The sequence below is a fragment of the Ambystoma mexicanum genome, chromosome 8 (genome assembly GCF_040938575.1).
Source record: "Ambystoma mexicanum isolate Mex_15411 chromosome 8, UKY_AmexF1_1, whole genome shotgun sequence".
Lineage (NCBI taxonomy): Eukaryota > Metazoa > Chordata > Amphibia > Caudata > Ambystomatidae > Ambystoma > Ambystoma mexicanum.
The window spans coordinates 318,307,776-318,334,938 of NC_090929.1; the positions used below are offsets into that span (position 1 = coordinate 318,307,776).

At 47.4% G+C, this 27,163-nt stretch overlaps 1 protein-coding gene across 1 annotated transcript in view; it reads right to left on the reverse strand.

The window, feature by feature from the left end:
* The window catches only part of UAP1L1 (UDP-N-acetylglucosamine pyrophosphorylase 1 like 1), a 525,997-nt gene that overhangs the window by 311,699 nt on the left and 187,135 nt on the right, over window positions 1-27,163 (reverse strand). The window contains exon 6 of the mRNA XM_069609735.1: window positions 13,441-13,581. Coding sequence (XP_069465836.1) covers window positions 13,441-13,581 — 141 coding nt within the window. The remainder of the gene's footprint in view (window positions 1-13,440; window positions 13,582-27,163) is intronic.

The following is a 27,163-nucleotide window of genomic DNA, read 5'->3' on the forward strand; positions in this document are numbered from 1 at the left end:
ACTCCCATCTCGGCGTCCCCAACGCCCTTGATGCCCTCCATGTTCATCACAGTGCTGCATGTCTCCTCCCATGTGGCAAGTTTGATGGGGGATGGCGGCCTGCCACCTGTGCCCACATCCTGGTTGCGCCAAGCAGAAAGTAGGTTGCAGAAGCCGCAGTCGGAGTTCGTCCCACCGCTTGCGACAATCACAGACAGTCCGGGGTGTTGTCCCCACCGCTGATACCTTGCGGGCAACCTCCTCCCATATTGCTTTCTTCCTCAGTTGGGCTGCCCGGCACAGGTCGGGAGAGAACAGTGTCCGCATGTTCAACCAAGGTGTCGGCAAACATGTTCAGCTCTATGTTGCTGAACTACGGCTTACGGTGGGACGGTGCCTTGTCTGGTTGCCATCTTCCTGAACTTTCTTCCTGACTGCTCTGTTCTCCTGTTCAGGTGCTGTAGACTGAGGATTGCAATGGATTGCATTTTTAAAGATGGCCGCCGGTGCATTTCCCGTTCCGGCGCGATGACGTAGTTTCCGGTGCCGGTTATTACGGCATCGTCAGTGCCGGTGCCTGCGGCATCGAGGATGCCAGTATCGAGGGTTTGGGGGATTTTACCGGCATGCTGGTGCTACTGTTACTGGCATGCTGGAATGCGCGTGCATGCTGACTCAGAATCTACCATAGATTCCGGAAGCAAAGCTACACTGACACGGTAGCACCGGCATGCCGGTAATTTCGTTTTTTTACCGACAGCCTTGTAATGAGGCCCTAAGTCTGTGGAAATCATTCCCCTTTTCCCTGGAGGGATAGTAGCATCTCTGCTGCTAAAGATATCAAAGCCTATGGATTCTTTTGTGGCGATAGAGGGATCTGAGGCTCCATGACTAAGCTTCTGGAATTTTAGGGTTCCCCGATTTGTCTCAATTGAGTCGCATCCCACGCCTGACACCACATGTTAGGAAGGCATGGTATCAACAATAAAACAAAAACAAGTGACCACAGTTCAAGGGTGCCTATTGAACTTCAATGGGTTCTAATCCTAGAAGCTACGACCATCAAATAATAAAGCAGTCCTATTTTTGTCTTGTCAAAATAAAAGGGCCTATACTAATAAACCTATTGCCAATCCTTACCTCTAAACACAAATAGTGGAAACCATGTTACGAAAAAGAAGTGTTCAAGAAATTATATATGTCAGGACAATCAAGCTGTTGGCTTTCCTTCCCCACTTTTTCAGCACGGGCCAAGGCGGCACACTCGAGCTTAGCACAGTCTCTGGCTTCTCTAGCACGAGGGTGCAGTTCAAAACTTCAACATCATGGCCATCTGTGCCAAAGTCTCTTTGCCATTTAAAGTCTCTTCTTTCAGAGGACCTGATGCAACAAACAATAAAAGTTTCTTTATGTATTTCACATATACACAATTTGCTTAGGTTATTTACTAGTCACCCCGAATCCCCCTCCGCCGGGCTCAGATCCACTTTAACACAATGTTCGCAGGATTTTCACGTATCCAATTTCTCGGGTGATTCACGGATCACCCCGGATACTCCTCCCCTGGGCTCAGATCCACTTTGACACACAATCTTCAATCAGTCTCCCTCCGCCAGGCTCGGACCAATTAATCTACTTTAATACAAACATGCTTTAACACAAACCTTTTAATTGATCTGCCTCTGCTGGGCTCGGACCAACTTTATTTACTTTGCCATCAACTTTCTTTACTGTATCAACATCGAAGACTTTGGATTGTGCACAGGATTTTGATTGACCCGTTTCAGACCACTTCGATTCACAATCCATTGCCACTCTTTCATTTACTCTCAGCTGGATACCTTACAGACCTTCAATTGAGCACACACGCGATGCTGGACCACTCTGTCAAAGGTATCCTATTTTGGTTTCAAAGTCCAATCACTCATCTGCAGTCCAATTTTACTCGCATTGGTTATCACACGCGTTTCATACCATGTCCATTCCAGTGCTCGCCATACAATGGCGCAACTTGCAGCCTTGGCTTCAACACAGACCGGTCTTGTATCGGTCTCCCAAACACACCTGCTGTGTTGCTTTCACTGACACTGCTTTGTTGTTGGAGCCAAGGACAGTACCACGACAGCTGGCGATTATCCCTGCCATGATTATCGATGCGGGAGGGCCTCTGGCACCTCCGACACACAATGCAGGATATCCCAGCCTGGTCTTACGCTTTCTATTCTCCAGGCTTCTAGAAAGCTTTGGTTCCTTGGTGAAAAGGCAGGGGAACTTCCCTCCTTGCAATCCCCTTTGGTTTCCCTTTCTTTCTCCTTGTGTTAAACTGCTACCTTGGAACTTCTGCTTCCTTGTGTGTTTTGCCTCGCTCAGAGTGTGCTCTCGTGCTCCGCCTTTTAGCCATGTGGGGAAGTGTGATAGAAATCAGGTGTGTGTGATGGTCAGTAATTACCTGACCGTGCCTGACCATTGTATTGGGGAACGTCAGGTATACAGCTCGGATGTTAGTCTGTTTTCTCTCATCGTGGGCTGTCTGAGAAAGTGTTTGTGTTGTAAATGGGTGCAAGGATAGAGTTCCTAAATATCCTACCTGGTAGTATGGGGTAAAGGTGTTACAGGGAAGGGGATACCGCGTCTCACCATCCAGTGTCAAACTCCCCGAAGGCCCCTCAGCCAGGTGATTCTAGCGCACTGGTCCACCCCCAGAGAACTGGATCGAAAAGCGATGGCCACGTCCTGGCCACCTGGGTGACAAATCCCTGGGGACTAGTGGGTGAGACAACTTCTGATTTCTCACAGGGGCCAGGGAGGAAATCCTACCAAGAAGGCACATATGGCAAAAGGGGAATCTACCGATCTTGTCTCAGTAAAGCAATTTGCAAACCCCCAGGGCAAGCGTGGTAACGGAACTGGTCTTGGGCAGGTAGGAGTTGATCAGGCCTAGAGAGGTAGAAAGGAATACTTGAGGTTGCCGGCATGTGCCAAGTCGAGAAAAGTGCTGTGGCACTTAAACTGTGCCAGAGGCAGTGTTTTGCTAGATGCTTTCCTTATTGGAGGCCTTGCAGAACTTTCCGATTTAGAATAGGGAAGGGACGTTTGACAGGAGGTACCCTTATAATAAGCCACTCAATGGATTCAAGTTGGGCTTCTATCCGGATGCTTTTTCCTTTAGATGTCTTCCTACCTTAAACTATTCAAAAATCCAGGCCCTGCACGAGTTTCTCACTGTGCCCTGACCATCAAACGCAAAGGGAAACGTGCATTTTGGGAACGATACAAGCCAGAGATACCAGACTATTTCAAGATCAAGGAAGAGGGAGAACTTCCCTGCTTCTAACCAAAGTCTTCTTTTGAAGGTACAACTACATCCCGCCACTCCTCCTCTCCGCTGCTTATAGTTCCCAGCTTCTCTTCAGCTACCTTCCCTTTCCACTGGGTAAATATACACATGATCTCTTCTACTTCTCTGGTTAACAAGGACCCCACTCCAAATGGGTCCCTTCCACTCCCTTCGATGTGCAGTGAGCCGAGTTTTGTTTGCTCTTTTTCCCCCCCAATTGCACCCAAGGTCTGGAATAAAATACCCTTCACATTTGTTACGCTTTCACTCTCAATCATCTCTTAACCTTTTTAAGGATCTTCTTTAGAATGCTTGTGTACTAATTCTGTGTGTAGCATTTTGGTGAAAAGATTATAAAGAAGTAGTGAAATGAAAATGAATATGCATTGTGTAAGTGCATGCATACCTGTGTGTATGCTAGATGCGTGTTAGGGAGAATTCTCAGAAATGTGCCAATTCCCTCCACCTTAGAGACCCCTAGCAATTTTGTTGGATTTTGAGGACTTGATTTTTTTACATGGAGAGAGTGAGACTCCTTTTTCCCCCACTCACGCATGTATTTTAATTTGATTTTTTTACACTGTTTCTTTTGGTTGTGGAGTCTACAAACACCATAGGCATCATCTTTTACATTGTGTCACACAGCACCTTCAGTGCAGTGACACCGGGAAGTCTTTCATATTTCCCAAAAGTTTAAATAGCTTCTCTGGGATAAACTACTGTTTCCCAGAGCAGTAAAGTGAAATTTACTTTACTTACATTTGTAACTTTCTAGACCCAGCACACACTAGCTTCTCATGTAACATTTTTATGTTACCCTTTCCTCGATGAATGGCTGGTGGCAGTGGTTTACTGTTAATTACTGTGGCGTGCATTTACCGCGGGATGCGTTTGCAGCTGCAGTAAAGCACCCATGGGAGGCATTTTTTGTCAAAACTGCCCCGGGCTTCTTTTTTTGCCATTTCTTTGTAGAAAGGTCCTTCTTGAGATTTACTCTGTGCACCGAACCCGGTTTGGTCCCTTTGCCTTTGGTCGCTTTGCCTTTGGCGGGATTCACAAGTGAAGCCCATCTCTGGCTCCAGGGTGTCTGGGGTGGACAGGAAGTGAGGGAGATGCCCGAAACTCCCTATGCATAGTCTCCAAGGAGACCCAAATGCACTCTTTAGTGATTGGCCGGCTGACTGTCCGGCAAGGACAGACACCCTGCTGGGTGACTGACAGCTAGGCTGGAATGAATGGGAGAGAAATTAATAAAAGGCGAGGCTTTTGGCTTGGAAGACAGAGTTGGCCACTGGATGAAGAAACCGAAGAAGTTTGCCCGGTGGAGCCCTGCTGCTGTGCTGAAACTCCAAATTCATATCGACAGAGAAGCCCTGCAAGGATGACTTCTCCCCTTGAATTGGTGGGACCAATCAACTCCAAAGTAAGCCACCTGGACATTCTCTCGGAGCTGGTTGACTTTCCACAGAGTTGCTTCTGAAAACCGAAACACCAGGGAGAAGAACACCAGATTGTGTGCGTTGCTTTTAAGCTGGCCAAGAGCTCCAGGAAGATCCTCTGGACTCCCAGGAAGCAGGACCGACCGAGCCTTTGCCCCCTCAACAGAGTGCAGAACCCCAGAAGCAAGGAAAGTCCATCTCGACAGCCAGGAACTGCGGTGTTGCTAGTTGCGGTAGACGCGAGGAGCTGAAACACTGAACAGTCACTGGTTTGAAGAATGCCGGTTGCGAGCGATGGCGGTCCCATTGCAGAAGTCCTCCAAAGTCCTTCCTCTTGTCCCCACGACTGAGGCCCAGGAACAGTGAGATCTGCAGAGCTGCTCAAGAACAGAAGTCATCTGCTGCACTTTTTCTTCAATACAAAGGTACTGTAAAAGTCTGAGAACTTACCTCTTGCTGTAGAGTTGCTTGCATCTTCTACTACTCACAAGTCCAACAGCTTGTGGCCCTACATTGATTCTTCTTTTTCTTCAAAGACTTCTAAAACACTGTGCAAAGACTTTTCTTACCTTCAAAGAAGTGCTTCAGCTCATACAGACTTTTGCCCATTGACTTTGTCTTAGACTGTTCTACTGAATGACTTATTAAGGGATCTGAAAGTTTTTGCCCGCTTAAGAATATTGATGGTCTCTTATATGTTCTAATAACCTTTTCCTTTGGCCTATCCCTAAATGATTCCAAATGCAACAGTGATACATTAATGTCCCCAAGCACCCTATCTATTGAAGTCACATTAGGGTGTAGGTTGTGTCTGTAGGCCATCCCAGAAGGCTACTTACTGATTTAGAGATCTTAAGAATGTGCATTTTGTGAATGTGAAGTATATTTGAGTGTTACTATTATATTGCTCCCTTCTGAAGAAGGCTTACCTAACTGACTGATAAATACATTAATAATTGTTTATTCAAGAAACCTTGTGTGTGAGTGTTTAATTGAATACTTGTCACTGTGAATCTCTAACTCCCCTACAGCTCACATTGACACCTCTTGAGATAAGCATGGCTGCTCAACACACTACCAAACTGTGTAGTACAAGCTTAAACCAAAGGTTGGGTTTCCCATTACATGTAGTCAGGGTTGTTCTAGTGCACCCAAAGGGTACTGCATATAATCTTGCCTAAGAATGCGTACTCGTATGTGTATTTGATTTGTTTTCACCAGAAGCGATTTTCACTATAAAAACGTGAAAACACAGGGGTTTTGTTGCACATTCCTTTCTCATTTTGTTCATGCACCCATCCTTCAATGTAGTTGGTCAGCTGCATCATTGTGTTAAGTGATCCGGAATAATCGCGCCACAAAAAATAACCCAAGTCCCTTAGGTCATGACATTGAGTGGATGTTTATAAGAAAAAGTAGTGAGGGGGGGCGTGGCTAGGAAACCATGGGATAAACCGTGTCTCTTGGTGTCTCCTGATGATCCTACAGTATCCTGCCTTGCATGAACATTAAGACCAGTGTACCAGTGCTACTGTCACCGGGTTCGGTGATATCTTCGTCCGACAATGTAGATTCCGAGATCTCCCCCTCCCCCGACTCCTCACCTTCTTCATTCCAAGAGCCCTTCTTTTCCTTTCTTCGTGATCGCACCTTTTTTTATGTAGATATGGACGACCCCGGGAGGAAGCCACCGTGCCCCCCAAAAGGGAGACCAAGGGGCCCCTCCCCCGGGAACGACCAGGAGGGGAAAAAGCCCATAGGCACAAAAAAAACCTGTGCTATCACAGTGATCTTCAGAGGAGTGGAACCAGGAATCCTTGCAGGGTGTTGGCTGGTCGATAGGGTCTGGAGGTATCACGTGGAATTGTACCCCGCAGAAAACAGGCAGTCCAGTAAGCGGTCCGGGGAAATGGTACATGGAGGATCAATAAGGCAGAGGTATCCAAACAGCAGACGAGAAGCAATCCGGAATACACGCTGAGGACTGGTACACGGGAAGACTACAGCACAGTGTCCAAAACAGTTGGCGAGAGCAATCCAATGGACAAACAGGGGTAAGGTACACGGGAGAAGTAGCGCAGAGCAAGAAGAAAGAAGGAAGCAGAAAGGCTGTTTAACGAACGAGCAGAAACACAGCCGAGAGGAAGGAAAGCGGTAAGTGCGAAGAAGGGAAGGGGGGAGGGTAAGCACAAGTTGGAAGGAGGGCAAAGAAGGCGGGGAACAGAGTTAGCAAGGAAGCGAGAAAAGCATAGCAAGCAGCGGAAGAGCGGGGAAACAAGGAAAGGGAGCCGGACTGGGCGCGAGGACCCCACCGGGGAAAAAGACGAAGAACTACGAAGTGTAGTGACAGCCAGCAAGCAGTGCTAACGGGACGAAAACCGGAAGCGTTGCGACGTGTCCGCGACCCGGAAGGAGCTGGTTAAAACTCCGGGTCGCGGAGCGCTCCAGCCAATGAAAACAGAAAGAAAGTGAAACCAGGGAAAGGGGGCGTGGCTGTTCGCGGCTGGGCGAACGGGACTAAGATCCTTGTTGCCAGCGGCTCCACAGACGCCAGGAACTCGGCGGCATGACAGTTACAAACAAGTCTGCTGCTGTGGGAAGATGCATAGCACATGAAGATCGCACCCCACCCTGGGGAAGATTCTTAGAGAGGAACTGCAGCTGTGACGGAAAACGCTGCGTGCGAATCCTGAGGCGGAGGAACTAAAATGGCACCCGTCATGAACAAGTTGATCCTGCACAGACCCGGATTTAAAGTGCACATGGAATTGTCTTCAACAGATGAAAATACAGGCGCATACTCAAGAAACTGCGTGGCGAGACTGGGGTGTGTTTCCGACTAGCTGCACGCCGTGACCATGAGTATTGAACCTAGTGAAGATCGCGGCTGCCCACAGGCGAGGAATCCAAAATGGCGAGCCACCAAGTACAAAGGAAAGTTGCGAGAAGTGAAACAGTCAGGAAGACTGGAGCGCATTGAGGCGCTGTAAGCGGACTTCAACCAACAAGAGGGCTCTGAGGCAGGACTACAAAGAATACACTCTTGGTTTCCGCACAGGTGTATTGTGACATGAGCAGCGGAATAGACGGCGCACCATGCAGTATCTGGAAAGCGCATGGATGTGAACGTTAGTGGCTGAACCTCGCAGCCGGTAGATCTGGCCACACGGAAAGCAGCCATTACTGAAGAACAGTACCCCTCCCATAACACAAGTAAGGAAAATACAAGGGCAAATGCAGTGGACACTCAGCGGGCGGAGCACTGATGTGCCCAGCATTTGATGGACACAGTCTAACAATGGTGTCCACGATAACCACTAAGTACGCCTGAACACTAACCGAGCCTGCAGGATAATTACAGTGGATGCAGGCAGTGCAACATGGTCACAACATCATGCTGATACAATTGTATGAGGTGTGGAAAGGAGGACGGAGACGCATGGGCTGGAAAGACATCCGTAATTTCAAGCACACAGGCACCTGCAGTGGGCACAGGGAGGTGAGCAAGCGAGCCCAAAGCAGCACCATCAACAGAAAGTGAGAGAGGACTGAGAGATGCCCATACAACTACAGAAAGCGTGCAGTGTGGCCCGTACAGGATAAAGGAACGAAATACGGACAAGCATGCAAATGTGATACGCTTCCGGCTGCAGAAGGGTAAACATAAAACCATGCAGCTGCGGCTTGTGAACTTGCCGTGGCACACCAAGGGGCACATGGAAGACCAGAACACAGCGCTTTTCCCAAATCTGCTGTAAATGCACCCACTGCATAATCGAACGTGCACACACAACCCGAAAGACCCAGCCTACCAAGTGGCGGTTGGCCCCCTACTGTACAACGGAGGTCCATGGACCTGCAGCTGCTCACAACAAACCCCCAGTGGGACGGGCCCCGTCCTTGCAGAGGGAAGAGAGGACGGGGGACATATAGGGGTGTTGGTAAAAGCACCATCGACCAACACTTGGGAAGCTTAAGAACTAAAGCAGACAATAGTGGAAGCTGCAGGAGCCCACAATTGGAAAGGAAAAGAGGACAATAGTTAATGTGGGCGAAGGAAGGCACCCCTGAGGAGTGCTGCAGACACAAATTGGACCCGAGCCCCAGAAAAGCAGCCATGGGACAGAAACTTGGGCATGATGGTAAAAGGAGTAGAGACCTAACGCTGATGATGTGCATGTACCAATAAACACCACAGAAGCAGCACTAACTGCAGATACACCGAGGCTCCGGCCAGCGTAACCGTGGGCCCCCATAATAGACAATAGGAGCTGAACAAGCCGGCGCAATCCTGCATAACGGGCTCACAGACTCTGACCATTCAAAGCAAGGACACTCAGACAGTGTGATGGCATCCAAGGTGCCTAAAACGAAAGGAAAGCAACCTACTATGGAGGATTACACTAAAACTTCCTTCCCTATACTGGCAGCCGGCATTTGGAATAATCTCGCCACCCATATTCGATTGGAAACCAACTACATGAGTTTCCGCAAGCAAGTGAAAACTCTCGGTTTTAAATAATCTCCCTGTTGAACCTACCTTAAGGCCCTCTGCTCACTTGTTTGTCTGTCCCGTCTCTCAATGCACCGTCCATTTGTAACGTGTCCTTATTTCTGTGCCCCGAGGCCTGCGGGCTACCGGCGCATTATAAATTTAAAATAAATTAAAATGAAACACTGCAATCAGCGGAAGGTGCCAGAAGCAAAGAGTGACCTGCAAAGAGACACAGCACCTGCACGCAGTGATCAGCAGATCCTGGAGGCGATACCAGACCTAAAGGTTGCATGGGAAACCAAGCTAGAGGCAGCTAGGACTGACCTCAAAACCTCCCTTGAATTCAAAATCGATGCGGTACAAGTAGATGTTAACCTTTTGAGACAAGACGTGAGAGCAATAGCGGAACGCACTGGCGAGTTGGACGAAGAAGTTGAGTCGAATACAACCGCCTGCGCAGCGAATACATCGGAGATCCATAAATTGCGCCAACAAGTGAGCATTCTGGAAAACAGAGCTGAGGAGGCCGAAGGGCGGGCCAGAAGAAACATGCATTGTAGGGCTCCCGGAATGTGAGGAGGGATCAAACCCCACGGATTATATTGAATCCATGCTGCTGCAAGAAATCGAAGGAGGGCACTCATCCAAGGATTTGCGGTGGAGAGAGCACAACGAGCACTGACAAGGAAACCGGCGCCTGGAGCTCCCCCGAGGCCGACCATTGCTAAGATACTGAACTATCGAGATAGAGAAAAAATCCTGGAATACTTCCGAAAAGGGGGCACAATACGGAGGTCATCCGAGTCCATAACGGCATACCCGGACTACACACCTCAGGTGCAGGGACGGCGACTAAACTGCGGAACAGTGAAGAGAAGACTACGCGAAGCGGGCTACAAATACATGCTGATGTACCCGGCAAAAGTGAAAGTATTCAACAAGATCAGGGCACTGTTCTTTGAGACTCTGGAAGAGGCTACGGTATGGTTGGACGTGCAGAACTGCCCATCGGGGATAGATGACCAGCGGGATGGCGGAGTGGATAAGTGAGGCGGCGAATACACACACCGAGGTGCTGTATAAACAATGATAGTGGGACTTGAATATGGATTTGCAAATAGCAGCGGGAAGATGAGCTAAGGACATGGGCGATCAAGGCATAAAGTAGTATAAATGCAGGAGATCCTGAGGATCCAAACACACCCCATTAGATAGACCGCTATCCATGCTAAACCAAGATAGCAAAATACTCACGGCGGTGCTGGCAAACAGACTTAAACTGGTCATAAGTAAACTCATACACCATGATCAGACCAGATATGTTCCGAGTAGAAGTATATCCGACAACCATAGAAGATTCCACCGCGTCAGAACAGACAGAAGGCGACGCAAGTGAAATAGCAATTGTCTCGCTGGACGCGGTAAAAGCTTTGACTCCGTTAGATGGCCCTAGTTGATGGTGGCCTTGAAGGAATATGGGATGGGGCCTGGGTACTTGAGGTGGGTGAAACTGTTGTATAGCTCGCCACTAGCCAGAGTCAAAACGGGAGCGACTATTTCAGACAGATGGCAACTCAGCAGATGAACTAGACAAGGCTGCACATGGTCTCTGATGCTGTACATCCTCGCAATAGAACCTCTAGCGATTTACCTAAGACAACTATTGTAAAGAAGTAGGAGTCTACACTAAGGGGTTGGCCGCACCTAACAACATTGTATGCAGACGACATACTGCTGCCTCTGCGGTAACCTGCAATACATCTTAGAAGTAATCGAGCGATTCGCGTTACTCTCCTGTATAGCGGTCAATCCCAAGAAGTTGTGTATATTTCCCCTAGGGAGATACAAAGGCATCCCGCAAGAAAACCTACCAGTATTACAGATACCCTGTGAGACCAGAACGTTTAGATATCTTGGGATCGACATATATCACGCAGTAGAAGATGAACACAAACATAACACAGAAAAAGCAGTAGCTAACATTGAAAACAGCATGAGGTTCAGGGCTAAACTCCCCGTAGCCATGGTGGGGAGGATGGCATTGTTGAAGATGGTTGTATTGGCTAGGCTGTTAACATTTCTTTGCAAATATCCCACATTTGTTGCCCAAACACTTCTTTGGCAAACTACAGAGCTTATGTAGAGGCTTTATTTGGCACACTACTAGAAATAGGATTGCCCTATGTAAATTACAAAATACGTAAAAAGAGTACTGTTTTTAAAGTCCAGGTTGTCACAAAAGTAGCAGCTTCCCTACTCGTTAGGAAAAGAGATGGAAAATAGGGATAGTGTGGACTATGTGAATCAAATTAAACAAATTCTCGAAGAAGTCGGCTGGACACCAAATTGGAAGGAAAACATCCAATGCCTCAAATTGAGCGTCACAAGAACAATTGAGCTGTGGGACTGGGGATGTAATGTTTCCCACCTCTCTGTCATACGTATTGCCTAACTTCGAGATATACCATCTGGCCGGGCAGCTACAGTATGTGGCTAACGGAGGACACCAGCAGAATCCAGACTGTTGAGGGATGAATGTGCCCCGTTCTTTCTGAAAGAACAGATATGGCTGCCCAAATCAGAGTTAAAAGGGCGATTGAAGCGGTTGGAACTGGGTTAGAAGACATGGCGTAAGGCATGTCAGGCTATGGAGAACCCGACTCTGTGCTCTCCGCAAGTGCCGCTAGTGGCATTGCGGGGAGTGGATGAACAATTAAGAAAGACGATTTGTAGACACTGGGCTTAGCAATACTGGGAGATTGGTGGCAAGAGGGGAAGGTACTGGAATTCAAAATGCTACTGGAAGAAACGGGAGTACACCTGGGTCAATATATCCCCTACACTAGATTGGTGAGGCAGGTAAGAGACATGGTCCGAAATAGAACTAGAAGACCAACCAGACACGGCCATAGAAACAATATATGACATCTCGGAAGGGGGGGCATGAGGTATATCGGATATATGAACTGGTAATGTCCAGGGTGGGAAAGAGGGTTACGCAGCTGAGACAGGAGAGGGAGGAGGACGTGGGGGAACCCATGCAAGACGGGCAATGGGAAACAGCACAGAGATACCATAAAAAGGTGTACAGAAACGCAAGACTACAACAGATCCAGCTATATGTAACCCATAGGGCGTACATGACCCCTCAAAGGATAGCCTGATTCAATTGCACAGATACAGATACACAATCATGCCCTAAATGCGGGGAAGATAACACTGGGATGATACACATGTTCTGGGCATGCCCGGAGGTTGGGAAATTATGGAGGGAAGTTAACCATTGCTTAACTGAGAAAGGAATTAAGCTAGATGTGGGATCCGTGTGGGCCTGCATGGTAGGGGGATACATCAGACCACGTAACCTGAAACATGTGAGCAAACTAAAGGATTTGGCTTACATTCCGGCCGAACGCAGAATAGCTATGGGTTGGAAGGCGTGTCATAGACCCAGGATAGAGGTGTGGTGGCATGATCTTCTAAAATCGGCGGAAGAGGAAACGGTAGTATGGTATGAAGCGGCCAATAGGGGAGGGGGGGATGATGAAGTAGGATCACTGGTAGCCTGGAGGCAACATGTGGCCACATTATCTGGGTCCACCCAGGCCAATCCAAGCGAACACGACACCTCTGGGGACACGGAAGGAGGAGTGCCCCCAGATGAATGACAATTCAAAGGGCAGTGGGGTAGGCTCGAATTAAGGGAGGGGAGGGTTAGTAAATGGCAATGGTAAATATATGTAAATGTAGATGATGCTGGGAAGCTAGGAGCTTGCACTGTCAGGTGTGTTTTTTGGTGTTTGTAAGTTGTAAAAACCAATAAAAATTGTTTTTAAAAAAAGTACAGTGATAATTCGCAGTATTTCACAGTGTATGTGTCCAACTGCTGTTATACAGTTCTAAGTTTACTTGGTTGGGAGCAAAATTACCTACAGAAATTTTGCACTTACTAAACTGAAATACTTTCACAAACTGTAATAGGGGCTCAAGTCACATTGTTAACACAACAAAAAAAAATATGCAATGAAATGCATTGTGTACTACATCATAAATTAAAGCGGGTGGACAGTTCCCAAGTGGAGACCCAAGCAGATCGTCATTTTTTTTATAAGCACTGGGCTTTCTCCCCCTTGTTGAAAAGCATTTAAGTAGGCAAGCAAAGGGGAAAGATTGTCTTTCTAGCCACTAACTTAGAAAACTGGAACACGTCAAACACAAACTTCTCCATCTTTATTCCATTCGCTTTGATAGGTTTTACCAGATTTCCTTCCTCATCGACAAAAGGAACTTTCTTCAAGGCCACGTGAGGCTGCAGATGGGGTTCCATTTCCCTATTGATGTCAGGTGCAAGGAAGAAAGGGAGCAAAAAAAGAAAAATCACTTGAGTTACTGTGTATACAAATGAACGACCAATGAATACTTCAACAATTACCCATTCAAATTGTTACACCTTTCATGGTTTTAAATATATTTGCTATATAAAATCCAAACCTGATGTGGTATCAATTTGAGCAACAAATCAACTGCTGTGATGCAAAAATGGATTAAGATAGCATATAGAATGGGGGCAAAGTGGCACGCTGTAAGCCTAAACACTGAATAATGCTGGTCTCCTTTTGCTAGGTTTTCACTAACTGTTACCTGGCACTGAGTGAGTCAGTATTGTGCCACACTATTGATATTCATATCTATTACCTTGGTGCAGTGTGTGGGCTTTCTTTTCCAAAACAACTACTTATTACTCCTGGTGCCTCCCGGCTTTTGGGGTACAGTGAGGTGACTATGGACTTCGGTCTATGAGGCTCACCGTTAACGCTGCAGGTATAAGATTTAGGAGATAGACTGGAAAGATTATATATAATTTCTTGTTTTAATTTAGTTAATAAATTACACACTCGGTGGTAAACACTTTTTTTAGCCTTAATTTTACAATTCCTAAAATGCAGAGTAAAGAAAGGCGTAAAGCCTCTGAAAGGTATCATTTGCGAAAAGGGAAATCTCATCATCTGGCTTCTTTTACCCCTGTGCTTACAGATGAAGTGGGAACAGTAAATACTAAGGTTAAGACTGCTACCGTTTTTTTTACAACAGAGACCGCAGAGTCAAAGTTGAAAATTTAGGTGCCTTCTGAAAGCTGCATAACGGGTGAGAGGGATAAAAAACACAAATAGGTCAAGACTTGAGGACACTTCTGACCTTGAGGGGGTTTATAACAACTCCCTGCTATGTTAAACTTTACAACCATGGGCCTGAAAATCGTATTAAAATTGGGTGGGAAAATAAATACTGTGCTTTTACAAATATTTAATCTAATTCCTCAACTACGGATTGTAGTTTGTAGAGCCCTTATGTAAAAACCCTAACATTTCAAGGGTTCACTGTCGAAATATTGTGACTGCTTCATTTTTAAGATCCTGCTGCTCACAGTTGCAAGCAAATGGCAATGAGCTTGACGTGGACCCCGATCAAGATGACCCAGACCTTCCTTGTGAAGTGGCGGATTGACATCACTGCCTGGGATGGAGGGTGATGTTGAAATATCTATTACGGGGGTCCACCGAATGCTCCAGTGACTGGTGGACTCAATAGCTACACTCCCAGTAGCTTCAAAATGAACTGTATCGATAATGACCTGGAATATCTCTGGCTTTACTCACCTGTTGGGGTCCGAGGAGCTAGGTGTATTGTTGTCTACCAAACTTGAATCAGAGTTAATCTATTGGTGGAGGGTTTGCAGTTTTTCCAACGATGGCCAAAAAAGGGGAAACAGGTAGACCTTATGGTGGTTTGGCAATAGGAGTGAAGCATTCTTTAATGGCTGGAAAGTTTGAAACACCACATTGTACGGAGTCCTCACTAGCGGTTGATGGAATCAACCCAAGGCCAGGTGGCAGAGCACTCAATATATATATAACCCTCATGAAGGTGTTTTAAGTGATGCCCTACAGGACGCTGTGTTTGAAATGCTGAGTGAATGGTCAGAGGGTGATCCTAGTGATCTTATTCTATTAGGAGGTGATTTAAACTGTAGGTGTGTTTGGAAGAAATGTGCCCTAACCAACAGGTTAATGCTAGGTGTGTAATGCTACAAGACCGACCATCTAGAGAAGGGACTAGATGGATGAATATGCTGAGGTAATATGACCCCATCATGCGCAATGGGCGTACTGAGGGCGATCGCCCAGGCAGGAATACAGGGAGATCTGGGGCTAAGCATGCTACACTTGATTCTTTTTTTGTTAGTCCCGTGGTGCTGGCTGGAGTTACAAGGATGATCATAAAAGAGAATGATTATAGTGACCATCCAATGGTTTCCTTTCAATACTCTATGAGAGACCAAAGACAAAAGAGCTTTAGAGGGGATGTATTGAAGTCATTCACGCTGGGAACTCAATAAAATGGTCAGATAAAAATATTTCAAGAGCCAAGGAATCTGTTGGAAAGAGGGTTGAGACCCTCCTTGTGGGTGTTGAGACCATGACAAGAGACAAGGTCAAATTGTGGATCTTAGATTTACTAAGAGAAATTGTCAATATATTGTACCACAAATAGTTTGTGAGGGTAAAAAAGAGAATTTACGACCATGCAATTAGAGTTAAGAAGCGTGAAATGCGCCGCGAGATTCGTTGGGTTAAAAGTTGTAGCCAAACTAGGTTAAATATCCTGGCAACGATAAAAAGAATTAAAAATAAATATATAAATGATATACTTGTGGAAGGACAAGTGTAAAATAAAAGAATGGCAACGGCTAGTCAAAGTATTGATGAAGAGGAATGGCTGAAACATATGGCAGGTGTTGGGTGACGTTAAGGGGCAAAAGAAACAAAATACAATTAACCCAATTAGTGAGATCCAGTGGGTGAAGTACCTAAGCAAGTCAAAAAGTAAGGAGGTGAGCACTCTGACAAACGAGTTGACCAGGTACACCTAGAAAAAAAGAGATTGATTGATTGAGGACAACATTGTATATAAGAAAAATAGATTGAATACATCCAGGATGCCTGGCCCAAACGGCTTGACGAATGTGATATTAAAATAATATCCTGAGATATGGGCAAAACTTGTGTAAACTGTTTAACAAAATGTTGATGAGTGGTCAGATTCCACACTCTAGGCAGGCAGCAATACTGATCCTATACACAAGAAAGGACACACTTCAACCAGGGATCAATAGGCTCTTACCCATGTTAAATATTACAGGGAAGATACTTGCATCTTACCTGCTGCCCAGGATGCAGGAATGGGTGACACAGTTTGGTATTCTGGACAGCTTCCAGACCGGTTTTAGAGCTGGATGCTCTACGATGGTTAACCTTAGAACTATAGATATGCTAATAAAAAGAACTTGCACAAAGGATGGGCCTGGTCTATATGTGCTATTCATTGATTTTAAAGCATCCGTCTGTAGATTCAGATTGTGGAACAAGTTGGAAGCCTTAGGATGCCTGGATTATATCCTCAATTATTTTAGATTGTTTCCTGAGAATAAAAAGGTACAGGTTAGGTTGGATGGAGAGGGAGCCCGACCAGCCCTATAGGTGTATGGAATGGTGTGAAACAGGGCTGTGTTATGGCCCCCTTGCTTTTCAACCTTTACCTAGCAGATCTACCTGGAATTCTGGGTCAGGCAAGGGGTGCCCCCGAAGTTAGATGGTAACCCCTGCCCAGTATTGGCCTATGCTGACGACTTGGTTGTTTTGGACCATCCTTTTATGGGTTTAAAACAAGTTGCGGGGGCCATTTGGAAGTATGCATCCGACAATAAGTTGACCATTAACCAAAATTAAATTCAGATTATTTTCTTTGTTAAGAAGAGGGTAGCCAGACCGGTCCTTTGTATTGGTGAGGAACAGATCAAATATGCTAATAAAAATAAGCACTTGGGAATTACAATCAAGCCACAGAAGGGCTACTCTGAATGTATTAATGAATGCACCAGAAAAGCCACACAGTTGACTGCACTGATTTTACAACATGTTAAGAGAACTGGGGGATTTTCTATACTGGGTGCAAGACTAATACTGTCAGTGTTTTACCCCAGCAGTGATTTATGGGTTGGAGGGTCTCTCCATAAGTAGTTGGGTATGGCTGGAAAGAATTGAAAGCACCTATTGGCGAAAGATCCTAGGACGTCCAACTTGCAATGGAAATTATACGTTTAGTGCTAGGGTTCATTTTGATCAAATCTATGGCTGCCTTAAAAGGAGTACTGTTTTAAAAGGCCAGGTCGTCACAAAAGTAGCAGCTTCCCTACTCGTTAGGAAAAGAGATGGGAAATAGGGTTAGTGTGGACTATGTGAAGCAAATTAAACAAATATTCGAAGAAGTCGACTGGACACCAAATTGGAAGGAAAACATCCAATGCCTCAAATTGAGCGTCACAAGAAAAATTGAGCTGTGGGACTGGGGATGTAATTTTGCCCACCTCTCCGGGTTAAAAACATACAGATTTGTGAAATTCATGCGTTACACCTTCAAAAAACCACAGGCCTACCTTTCCCAGAGTTCATCTGAAGAACTGATGTGGTTTATATTGCTCCTGAGATTGGACTGCTTGCCAATCTTGACACTATTAAGGACCAAGACTTCTGGATATGTTGCTTAATTTCTTCATCAAGTTCTCTGCACATGGTATGTTAGGGAGAATTGTCAGTTTAGTGCTAAATTCCTACCACCTTAGATATCCCCAGCTCTTTTGATGAACTTAGGGACTTTGTACTTTTAATTCTATGTGTTTTCTGTGTTTCTTTTGGTTTTGGAGTCTGACAAACTCCATAGGCATCCTCTTTTACATTGTGTCACACAGCACCTTCAGTGCAGTTGCCCAGGGAAGTCTTTCAGATTTCCTCAAGGTTTAAATACCGTCTCTTGGATAAACTACTGTTTCCAAGAGCAGTAAAGAGCTGGGCTGGACTGAATGAGAAACACCTGCATAAAAGGCAAGGCTTTTTGGCTTGGAAGGCAGTGTCGAGCACTGGACAAAGGAATCCGAAGAAGAACTTGAAGAGGACGCCTGCTGCAACTCCTGGACCGTTGGTTTGCCCGGTGAAGCCCTGCTGCTGTGCTGAAACTCCAATTTGTTTCGACTAGAGAAGCCCAGCAAAGATGACTTCTCCCCTTGAGTTGGTGGGACCAACCAGTAAGCCACCTGGACATCCCCTCGGAGCTGGTTGAAATTCCACTGCAGTTGCTGCTGGAAACGAATAGCCAGGGAGAGGAACACCAGATTGTGTGCGTTGCTTTTAAGTTGGCCAAGTGCTACAGGAAGATCCTCCGGACTCCCAGGAAGCAGGACTGACCAAGCCTGAGCCACCTCAACAGAGGGCTGGACCTCAGATTCAAGGAAAGCCCATCTCGACAGAAGAGTCTGCAGTGTTGCCATTTGCTTAGACGCGAGGAGCTGAAACCACGAAGTGCCACTGAATAGAAGTTGGTCCTTTTCTGTCGCTGATCGTCTCGTTGCAGTGCAGGAGTCCTCCAGACGTCCTCCCTCTTGTCACCACGACTGAGGCCCAGGAACATGGGATCTGCAGAGCTGCACAGGAACAGACGCCAGCCAAAGCCCTTTTCTTCTAACCAAAGGTACTGTGCAGTTTAAGAGAACTTACCTCTTGTTGTAACCTTACTTGTCCTCTGCTGAGACTTGTTTTGGTTGCTCTGTAGAGTTTCTAACAGCTTCTTTACTTCACACGCCTAACCAGCTTGTGGCCCTGCTTTGATTTCTTGTTTTCTACTAAGACTTCTAAAACATTGTGCAAAACTTTTACTTGCCTGCAAAAGTGCTTCAGCTCACCTAGACTTTTGCCCAATTGACTTTGGCCTAGCCTGGCTCCCTGAATGACTACTTCACTCTGACATTGTGTTTGGTCTTCTTTCCAGGAAGGGGTTAACTAACTTTGCATTGGGGGTTACCAAACATACTTACCTTCTTCAGCATATCTGTGTGATCACTTGTTCTGTTCTAATAATCTTTGTCTTTGACATACTCCTAAGCCTGATTCTGAATGCAAAGAGTGCTATATTAATGTCCAGTGTCCTAGTTACTAAAGTCACCCGAGGGTGTAGGAAGTGTCTGTGCCATCCCAAAAGGGTACTTATTGATTTAGAAATATTAAGAGTGAGCATTTTGGAGTGTATTTGTGTGTTACTATTATATTGCCCCCTTCTGAAGAAGACCTGGTAAATAAATTAATAATTGTTTAATCAAGAAACCTTGTGTGTAAGAGTTTATTGCGTGAGGAGGCAGCGGGGCAGAGCTCCCGCATAGATCCTTATGTCGATCCTGATGCTACGGACATATGAAAAGAAACGAAATAATAAACACTTCCACGGAAAGGTGAAGCGTTTGCCTAGATCCCCAAAGAAAGTCAGACGAAAATCGGAGTCGGGATACTGTAGATCCGAGCCTCAGAAAGCGAGCCTCTGAGGTGAGCAAGATGGCGGCTGCTGCTGTGGCCCTGCGATGATGAGGAGGAGGGGCAGGAATGCTGTGAGGCTATCCATGAATAAAGACTGCGAGCAAAGAATCGGATTGTCCCTCTGCTAAGGGCGAACACGGCTGTCACCAAGACGTCCAGCAAAGCAAGCTACCTGAATCAGAGATTCAGCGAGGCGGCGGAGCGCTGTGCTCTCGATCACGGCGGCCCGCAAGGCAGAGAAGCTGGCATATACCCTTGGAAGAGGTAGGCACTGAAAGTGGACCGGGAGATGGAGGGAAACTAAGAGGAAAAGGCAGAATAGTCACAAAGCATGGAGACATTGATTCGGCTGTTGGGGGAGGACAGGGAAAGCTGTGCCACTCCACAGAGGACCAACTTCACCTAGCGGGACACACTTCGCGTGTGGCGGCCGCGGGTTGGGTGCGCTACTCTATCCATGAAGAGTAACATCAGACGACAAAAGTGGACCGGAACCCCCCGTGAAGGCTGGCGACAGCATGCATTGGCGAGGTAAGCCACGCTGCGGCATAGCACTACCAGCAGGCAAGGGAGAACCACTATACCCAATCTGAACTGGGGTGGATCACACTCATTGGCTCCACTCCACACATTAAGCGATCGGACTAGGGGGTCAATAGTGTGCGGCCTACACTATGGGGACCGGGAGGCGACACACAGCAGGGCGGGGAACAGCCCCGGCATGGTTGAAGGAACGCATCTCATTTATATAGCTTGGATGGACATTACCATAAAATATCTACGGTACCTGCACCACTCTGTAAGCCCGCAAAGGGACACCTTCATGCAACGCAGACCTCTGACTATGTGAACGCAGCAAATTGATGATTGGGACCCAAGCCTACCCATAGCCATTGGAATATGACCAGCTGACGCCTGTGCACACCAACAGAGACTACCAGCAAAGACTACGAGTGGGTTACTGCGATTACCCCTACATTGCGTGTCGCGGTCCCGGGGGGCTGCAAGTACCCGGGAAGACAACGAAGCGGACAACCACACAGAGCTATCAGCAACAAGCAAATATTTACCGCGTGAATGCTGGATCACGCTAATACTGGACAAGAGGCACTGAGGGCCTAAGGACAATGTTGGCGGGACAGCAGCTCCAACCCAAGGACAAGCCCAGAAGCTGAATTCGACCCAAAACCACAAATAGGCTGCTGGGGTGCAGCGGTGTGCAGCAGCTACCACAAGATACCCCGTGATCTAAGGTGGACAAGGAGGAAGTAAGGACAGAGTGGTGGCGTCTGCATGGCCTGGAGGCTGGGCATAAGTCGCACTAGAAGCGGAGCATTACACGCGGGGCAGACAGACCTGTCTATGCTCACTGGGATACCCTAAACAATCCTGTAAACTGAACTATCGCCTCCCGAAAGGATGCCGGGTAGGCGCATGGAACCCTAGCCACCACAACCAACCCAGATATTGTCCCCTGGACTGCTCAGGCCGACACACACCATCAGCACTCTAAGGGGCAACGCCAAGTCAATATTAAGGGGACAAAGTGCAGGACTGGAAACCAACTTGCGCACTAATCAAGTGGCCATGTCCCCTACTAAAGGGAAAGTAAAAACGACTATCATGGATTCCTTCGCGCGATCAGGTCGCGAGCCCCAGTGCAGGATGGCGCAGCTGTACGCAGTGAACAGGCCCTGGAAGAAGATAACAGGGATGAACAGGTACTGGAGGCCATAGCTGTGCGAAGGTCGTTCATAGACACTAAAATCGAGCCAGTCAAGACGGACATACAACTGATGTGGCAAGATGTACGTAACCTGGCAGAGAGGGTAACCACTGCAGAGGATGGGCTCCATGAAGCAGCAGAGACCACGGTAGACCTGAAAGCAAGAGTGCAAGAGCTAGAAAAAAAGGTTGCAACGCTTGAGGCAAGATCTGAAGATGCCGAAGGGCGGGCCCGACGCAATAATGTTCGCTTGCTGGGAATTCCTGAGGGAATGGAATGCCCAAACCCAACTGGATTTGTGGAAACCTTGCTAGAACAGCAGATAGGTGCCGGCCGACTCCCACAGGGTTTTGCAATGGAGAGGTCCCACAGATCCCTACAAAAGTAGCCACCACTGGGATCACACCCACGCTTGATGATCGCAAAGATCCTGAATTTCCAAGATAGAGAGATCATACTTAAATACTCGAGGGAAGGAGGGAAGATAAAGGGAGATAATTCCAAAATAGCTATATACCTGGGCTACACACCCACAGTACAACCTGCAAGAAACTCCTTTGTCCCGATCAAGGCCAGGCTCAGACAACTGAACTTAAAATACATGCTAATGTACCCATCCAGATTGAAAGTGATCTACAAAGGGCAGGCCGTATTCCTGGAAACTCCAGCAGCAGCCAGTATGTGGCTGGAGCACAACAACCTGGCAGGAGGGGAGGAGGCAGTTACATGAACAATGCCAGAATGGAGTGGGGGCGGGCATTGGGGAAGAAAGCCACCCACCAAGGACTGTGGTAAGTCAACCAAACACTGCCTTGTGTCCATTGTAGCATTGCTACATAATTGAAATCGAGCGAGAGGGCTGCTTGGCCACTTGACCTGGGTTTACAGGTCTAACCCACGGAACGATTGGTGCAGGCCTGTTGCTAGCACGACAATACTCTCACTCAATGGCCCGGATGGGTCTGGAAGGCGCGGGGGCACCCGAGCGCTGCAAGACCAAAGCAGCAGCTGGGCGTAGTTATTGGGTTTTGTTTGTTGCTTTGTTTGTTACAAGGTCTTCATACATGGTGGTGGTAGTGAGGAAATGTTCATACATAGCAATGGGAAGTGAAGCAGGGCTGGGTGTATTGAGATTGAGTGGAACCAGGGCTGAGACTACGCAGGGGCGCCGCAAGGGGATGCGAGGGGGCTGAAGGGAACTACATCAAGCGGCCATGGCAGCTCAAATTAGGGTGATGATGTGGAATATAAGTGGAATGAGTACTTACTTATGCAGGAACCGGGTCAAATCCTTCCTGAACAGGAAAAAGGTATACATTGCCCTGCTGCAGGAGACTCAACTCACTGAGGAAGCTATGTCCAGGCTGAAAGAATGTTGGGGTGGGCAAGGGTATGGAGTGGCATACTCCAAGTACGCACGGGACATGTTCACGTGGATAAACCCTGAGACACTCTTCCAGTTACTGGAGGTGGGGGCAGACGCAGGAGACAGGTATTTGATATTGCGGGGCTCTATTGAACAAACAGATATGCATAATTAACTCCTACTTTCCTAACCATGGTATCCCTGTGCACCTAATTGCGCTATGTGCCAGAACAACCCAATACAGGGGGGAGTTTCTTCATCTGGGGGGGGGGTTTAATTGTGAGAGAGACTTAGACCTAGAAAGGTCTGACCGACCGCTGAATCGGGCGGCAGTAGCCCCTTCGGCACTAAACACGGCACTAGCCCACCTTGACCTAGTTGATGTCTGGACAGACCTACACCGCACAGACAGAGGTTACTCCTATTTCTCCCCACTGCATGATCTACATATTAGAATAGACTACATATTCATGGGAAGAGACCACCTGCCGCAGGTAGAGTCAGCGCAATATCTGGGCAGGTCGATTTTTCTGATCACTCACTGTTGATTATGAACTGGACCACGCTAGGCACTAGGGCCCCCTTTCATTATGGCGTATGCCCACAGAAGCGCTGACACACCGGGCCTTCAGAGAGGACCTCCGGGATAAGCTAAGGGGTATGTAGAAAATAACATGGGCAGTGTGGAGCGCTGGAGCACGGTATGGGAAGCACTGAAGGTAGTGGTGCAGGGAGAGGTCATAGCTGGAGCGGGAGGTATCAGGAAAATGCTAAGGGCAGAATTGGAGAAACGGGAGGAGGAAATCAAGCAGATGGAGGCTATCGCCCAGGGGACCAGGGGGGAGGAGGCGAAATTGGGTGAAGCAAGGCGCAACTGCTGGGAGCGTATTTCCAAGTTTGACCAAATAGCGAGAACCACCAGAGCGCATACAGAGGGGGACAAACCGGGTTGGCTACTGTCATGGCTGTGTAAGAGAGAACATCCGAGACACTTAAAGGAATGGTTCGCCAAAAAAATGTTATTGCAAAAAAAGATGGGCAATAATAAAAAAAATATATTAGGGACTTAAAAAAGAGCCAATGTAAAATTTTGAGCAAATGAAGCTCAAAATGTACAAAAAGGAAGCACATGGGGGCATACATTTTGTGAAATCGATGCCCGCCTGTGCTTGCTTTTGCTTTTGCTGCACTAATGAAGGAAAAGCCAGCCAGCTGTAGTAAACAAAAGCTACCACTGCGTGGCTTTTCCTTCACTGGTGCCGGGACTCGGAGGACTCAGACCGGAGACTACAGGCAGAAAAGCTGCAGCTGCATCTCGGTAAGTGCTTTTTTTTTTTTTTTTTTTAAAAAAGCACTAGCTGCATTTTTTTTCCTACGTTTTCCGGGCTGGAGGAGCCCGGAAAACGTAGAAATAAAACCGCAGCTTTAAAAACGTATTTATGTTTGCTGTAGCTTTTGAAGCTACCGCAAACATAAATACAACGTTATTGTGTTTTAAAACGCTGCGGTTTTTCTTTCTAAGTTTCTCAGGATCGGAGGAGCCTGAGAAACTTAGAAAGAAAATCCGCAGCGTTTTTGAAACACAACCTGCCTGCCGTGGCTATCACTTTGGGTCTCCGGTGCAGCACCGGAGACCCAAAGTGAAACCCAAGGCAAGCAGAACCACAACACGGTTGTGTTTCCATGCGGCGGTGCTTCTGCCTAAAGCGGTTTTCCCATTTGGGGTTCTCGGGCTCCCCATGGGGAGCCCGAAAGCCCCAAATGGGAAAGCAGCTTTAGGCAGAAACAACGCGGTTGTTTTCTGAAATGCTAAATGCTGCAGAGTTTCTGCCTAAAGCGGATTTCCTCATTTGGGGCTTTCGGGCTCGCTGTTTTCCCATTTGGGGCTCTCGGGCTCTCCACGGGGAAAGCAGCTTTTGTAAATTTCCTCATTTGCTCCAAATTTTATACAGGGACTTCAAAAAAAGTGCCAATTTATTTTTTTTTGTTATTGCCCATCTTTTTTTGCAATAAACATTTTTGGGCGAACCATCCCTTTTGTCATGTCTTCGGGTAGTTCCTCCGGCCATGTCCCGACACCCAGTCTAGTGACCTGTCCCTCCCATTCACCTGTCTCCCGGGGCTCACGCAGGCAACCCAGTTTGGCTCGCGCGCTAGCCAAACAAACGCCATACACCCTACAGTCACGATTGCGGCCGTTTCTCCATTGGCAGTTGCCATGGAGATTAGGCCACTGCACGAGCAGTAACACACTTGCTCGTACCGTTGTGGCCAGATCACGTGACCCGAGGAAACGGTCACGTGCCCCGGTTTCGCGGTCACGTGACTCCGTTTAGCATCATGTGACCAGGAAGTAGACGATATTTAAGTAGTGCAGTGCCGGTATACTACGCTTCACAGCTGGTTTACCTGGAAAACTCTGTTTGGCTTCATTACCTTTGTTGCTTACCTGGCTTCCTTGGACCTGGCTTTCGTTTTCTGGACTTCTTGTGGATCACGCTTGGATTTGGCTGCATCGGCGCTTCTGCTCATCACGGCTCCTGACCCCGGACTGAACTACGGACTTCCTCTGGATCACGTTTTGTTTTTCCCTTTGGTTCGGACGGCTCTTCCTGGCTTCAGACCTTTTTCTGCAACGGACCTCTCTTGGGCCTCCCTGATTGCACCTGCACGGGTAATCTCACTTTCCAGTTGGTGGCTGCCATCTGATTACCTGGGGCCCATCTACAAATACACTCTCCAGGTGGAGACTGGCGAAGAACATCTAGCTCTATCCCGCAGGGTGGGTCCTTTGCCTACGTGAGTCCCAGAACCATCCTCCCGTTCAGGTTCACCATCCCTTTCATCAGATCCCCGGTAAGACTCTGATTGTCTTCTGATTATTGTATGTAGTATCCTGTCTGCTTGGTATCTAACCATTGCCTTTTTTCACAGCTGCCTTGGGGTTCCTAGTACTTCGGTTCCAGCTTCGGATTATCTCCACCTGTGGCCTCAAAGGTTGCACAGGGAGTGATTTAGTGGTTCTCCCTGTGCGGCACTTGGGGACGGAGGTCTCCTATATCTTCACGACTCTCAACACAAGACACCTTTTAACAGCACCCCAGGATGACAAGGGCACTACCCACAGGACACAGCAGTCTATTAATGACATTGTTGCAACATTCTACTCCCGCTTATATGTCCATGACACCTTGGTGGCAAAAGAAGACATACAGGGCACATTAGAAGAGATAGGGCTGCCCAAACTAGACACAACACAATGCGAGCCACTAGATAGGGACATCTCTACAGAAGACGTGAGAGGCAATTAGATCCCTAACCAACAGCAAGACCCCTGGAAGCGACGGGCTCCCCCCGGAGTTCTACAAAGCATACGAGACGACCCTGACCCCACTGCTCCATGAGGTGTTCAAGGAATCGTACGAAATGGGGGCACTGACAAAAAGTAGGAGGGAGACACTGGTGGTTCCAATACCCAAACCAGGTAAGCCCACGGACGATTGTGACTCAGATTGCCCACTGGCAATGCTAAATTATGATGTCAAGATATTGACTACTATACTGGCCAAACGGCTATCCAAGGTGATGGGCGGACTGGTGCTTGGCGACCAGACATCTTTTTACCAGGCCGCAACACAACAGCCAACCTGCGCAGACTGCAACATGTAATGGCACAAACGGCGGATGATAGGGGGCACTTTGCGATACTATCGCTGGACGTTATCAAAGCGCTCGATTCCATATGCTGGGAGTGGCTACTTGCAGTGCCAAGAGAATTTGGGTTTGGGGAAAGATTTGTTAGATGGATAAAGTTACTGTACACCACACCAGTAGCAAGGGTGAAATCTGGGAGAACTGTGCCATCGGCCTGGGACATTTGGAGAGGCACTAGGCACGGAGGCCCATTATCACTCATGCTTTACATACTAGGGCTTGAACCAATTGCAATTTACTTTAGAAAACATTTTTTTGATGCAGGGATTCGGGTGGGTGGAACGAATCACAATTATCACTATATGCGGATGACGTCCTTCTGTATGTGAGGGACCCGCACCTTAATGCGCCAGTGATGCTGGAGGTACTGGACAATTACGCAAGAGTCTTAGGGATATGCTTCAGCAGACAGAAGCCCTGCATATTCCCACTGGCGGGTCTGAGGTGAAAGGGTATTGAAGACCTACCAGATATGGGCATCCAATGGCAACTGCACTCGTTCCGGTACTTAGGGGTAAACATATGGCAAACACAGGAGTTGATGCACGAAAGCAACACCGTAGCAGTGGTGAAAGGACTGCGGACATCAATGAAATTCTGGTCCAAACTCCCTCTATCAATGATGGGCAGTACGTCAATCGCTAAAATGATCATCCTTCCGAGATTTCAATACCACTTCCAAAACATAC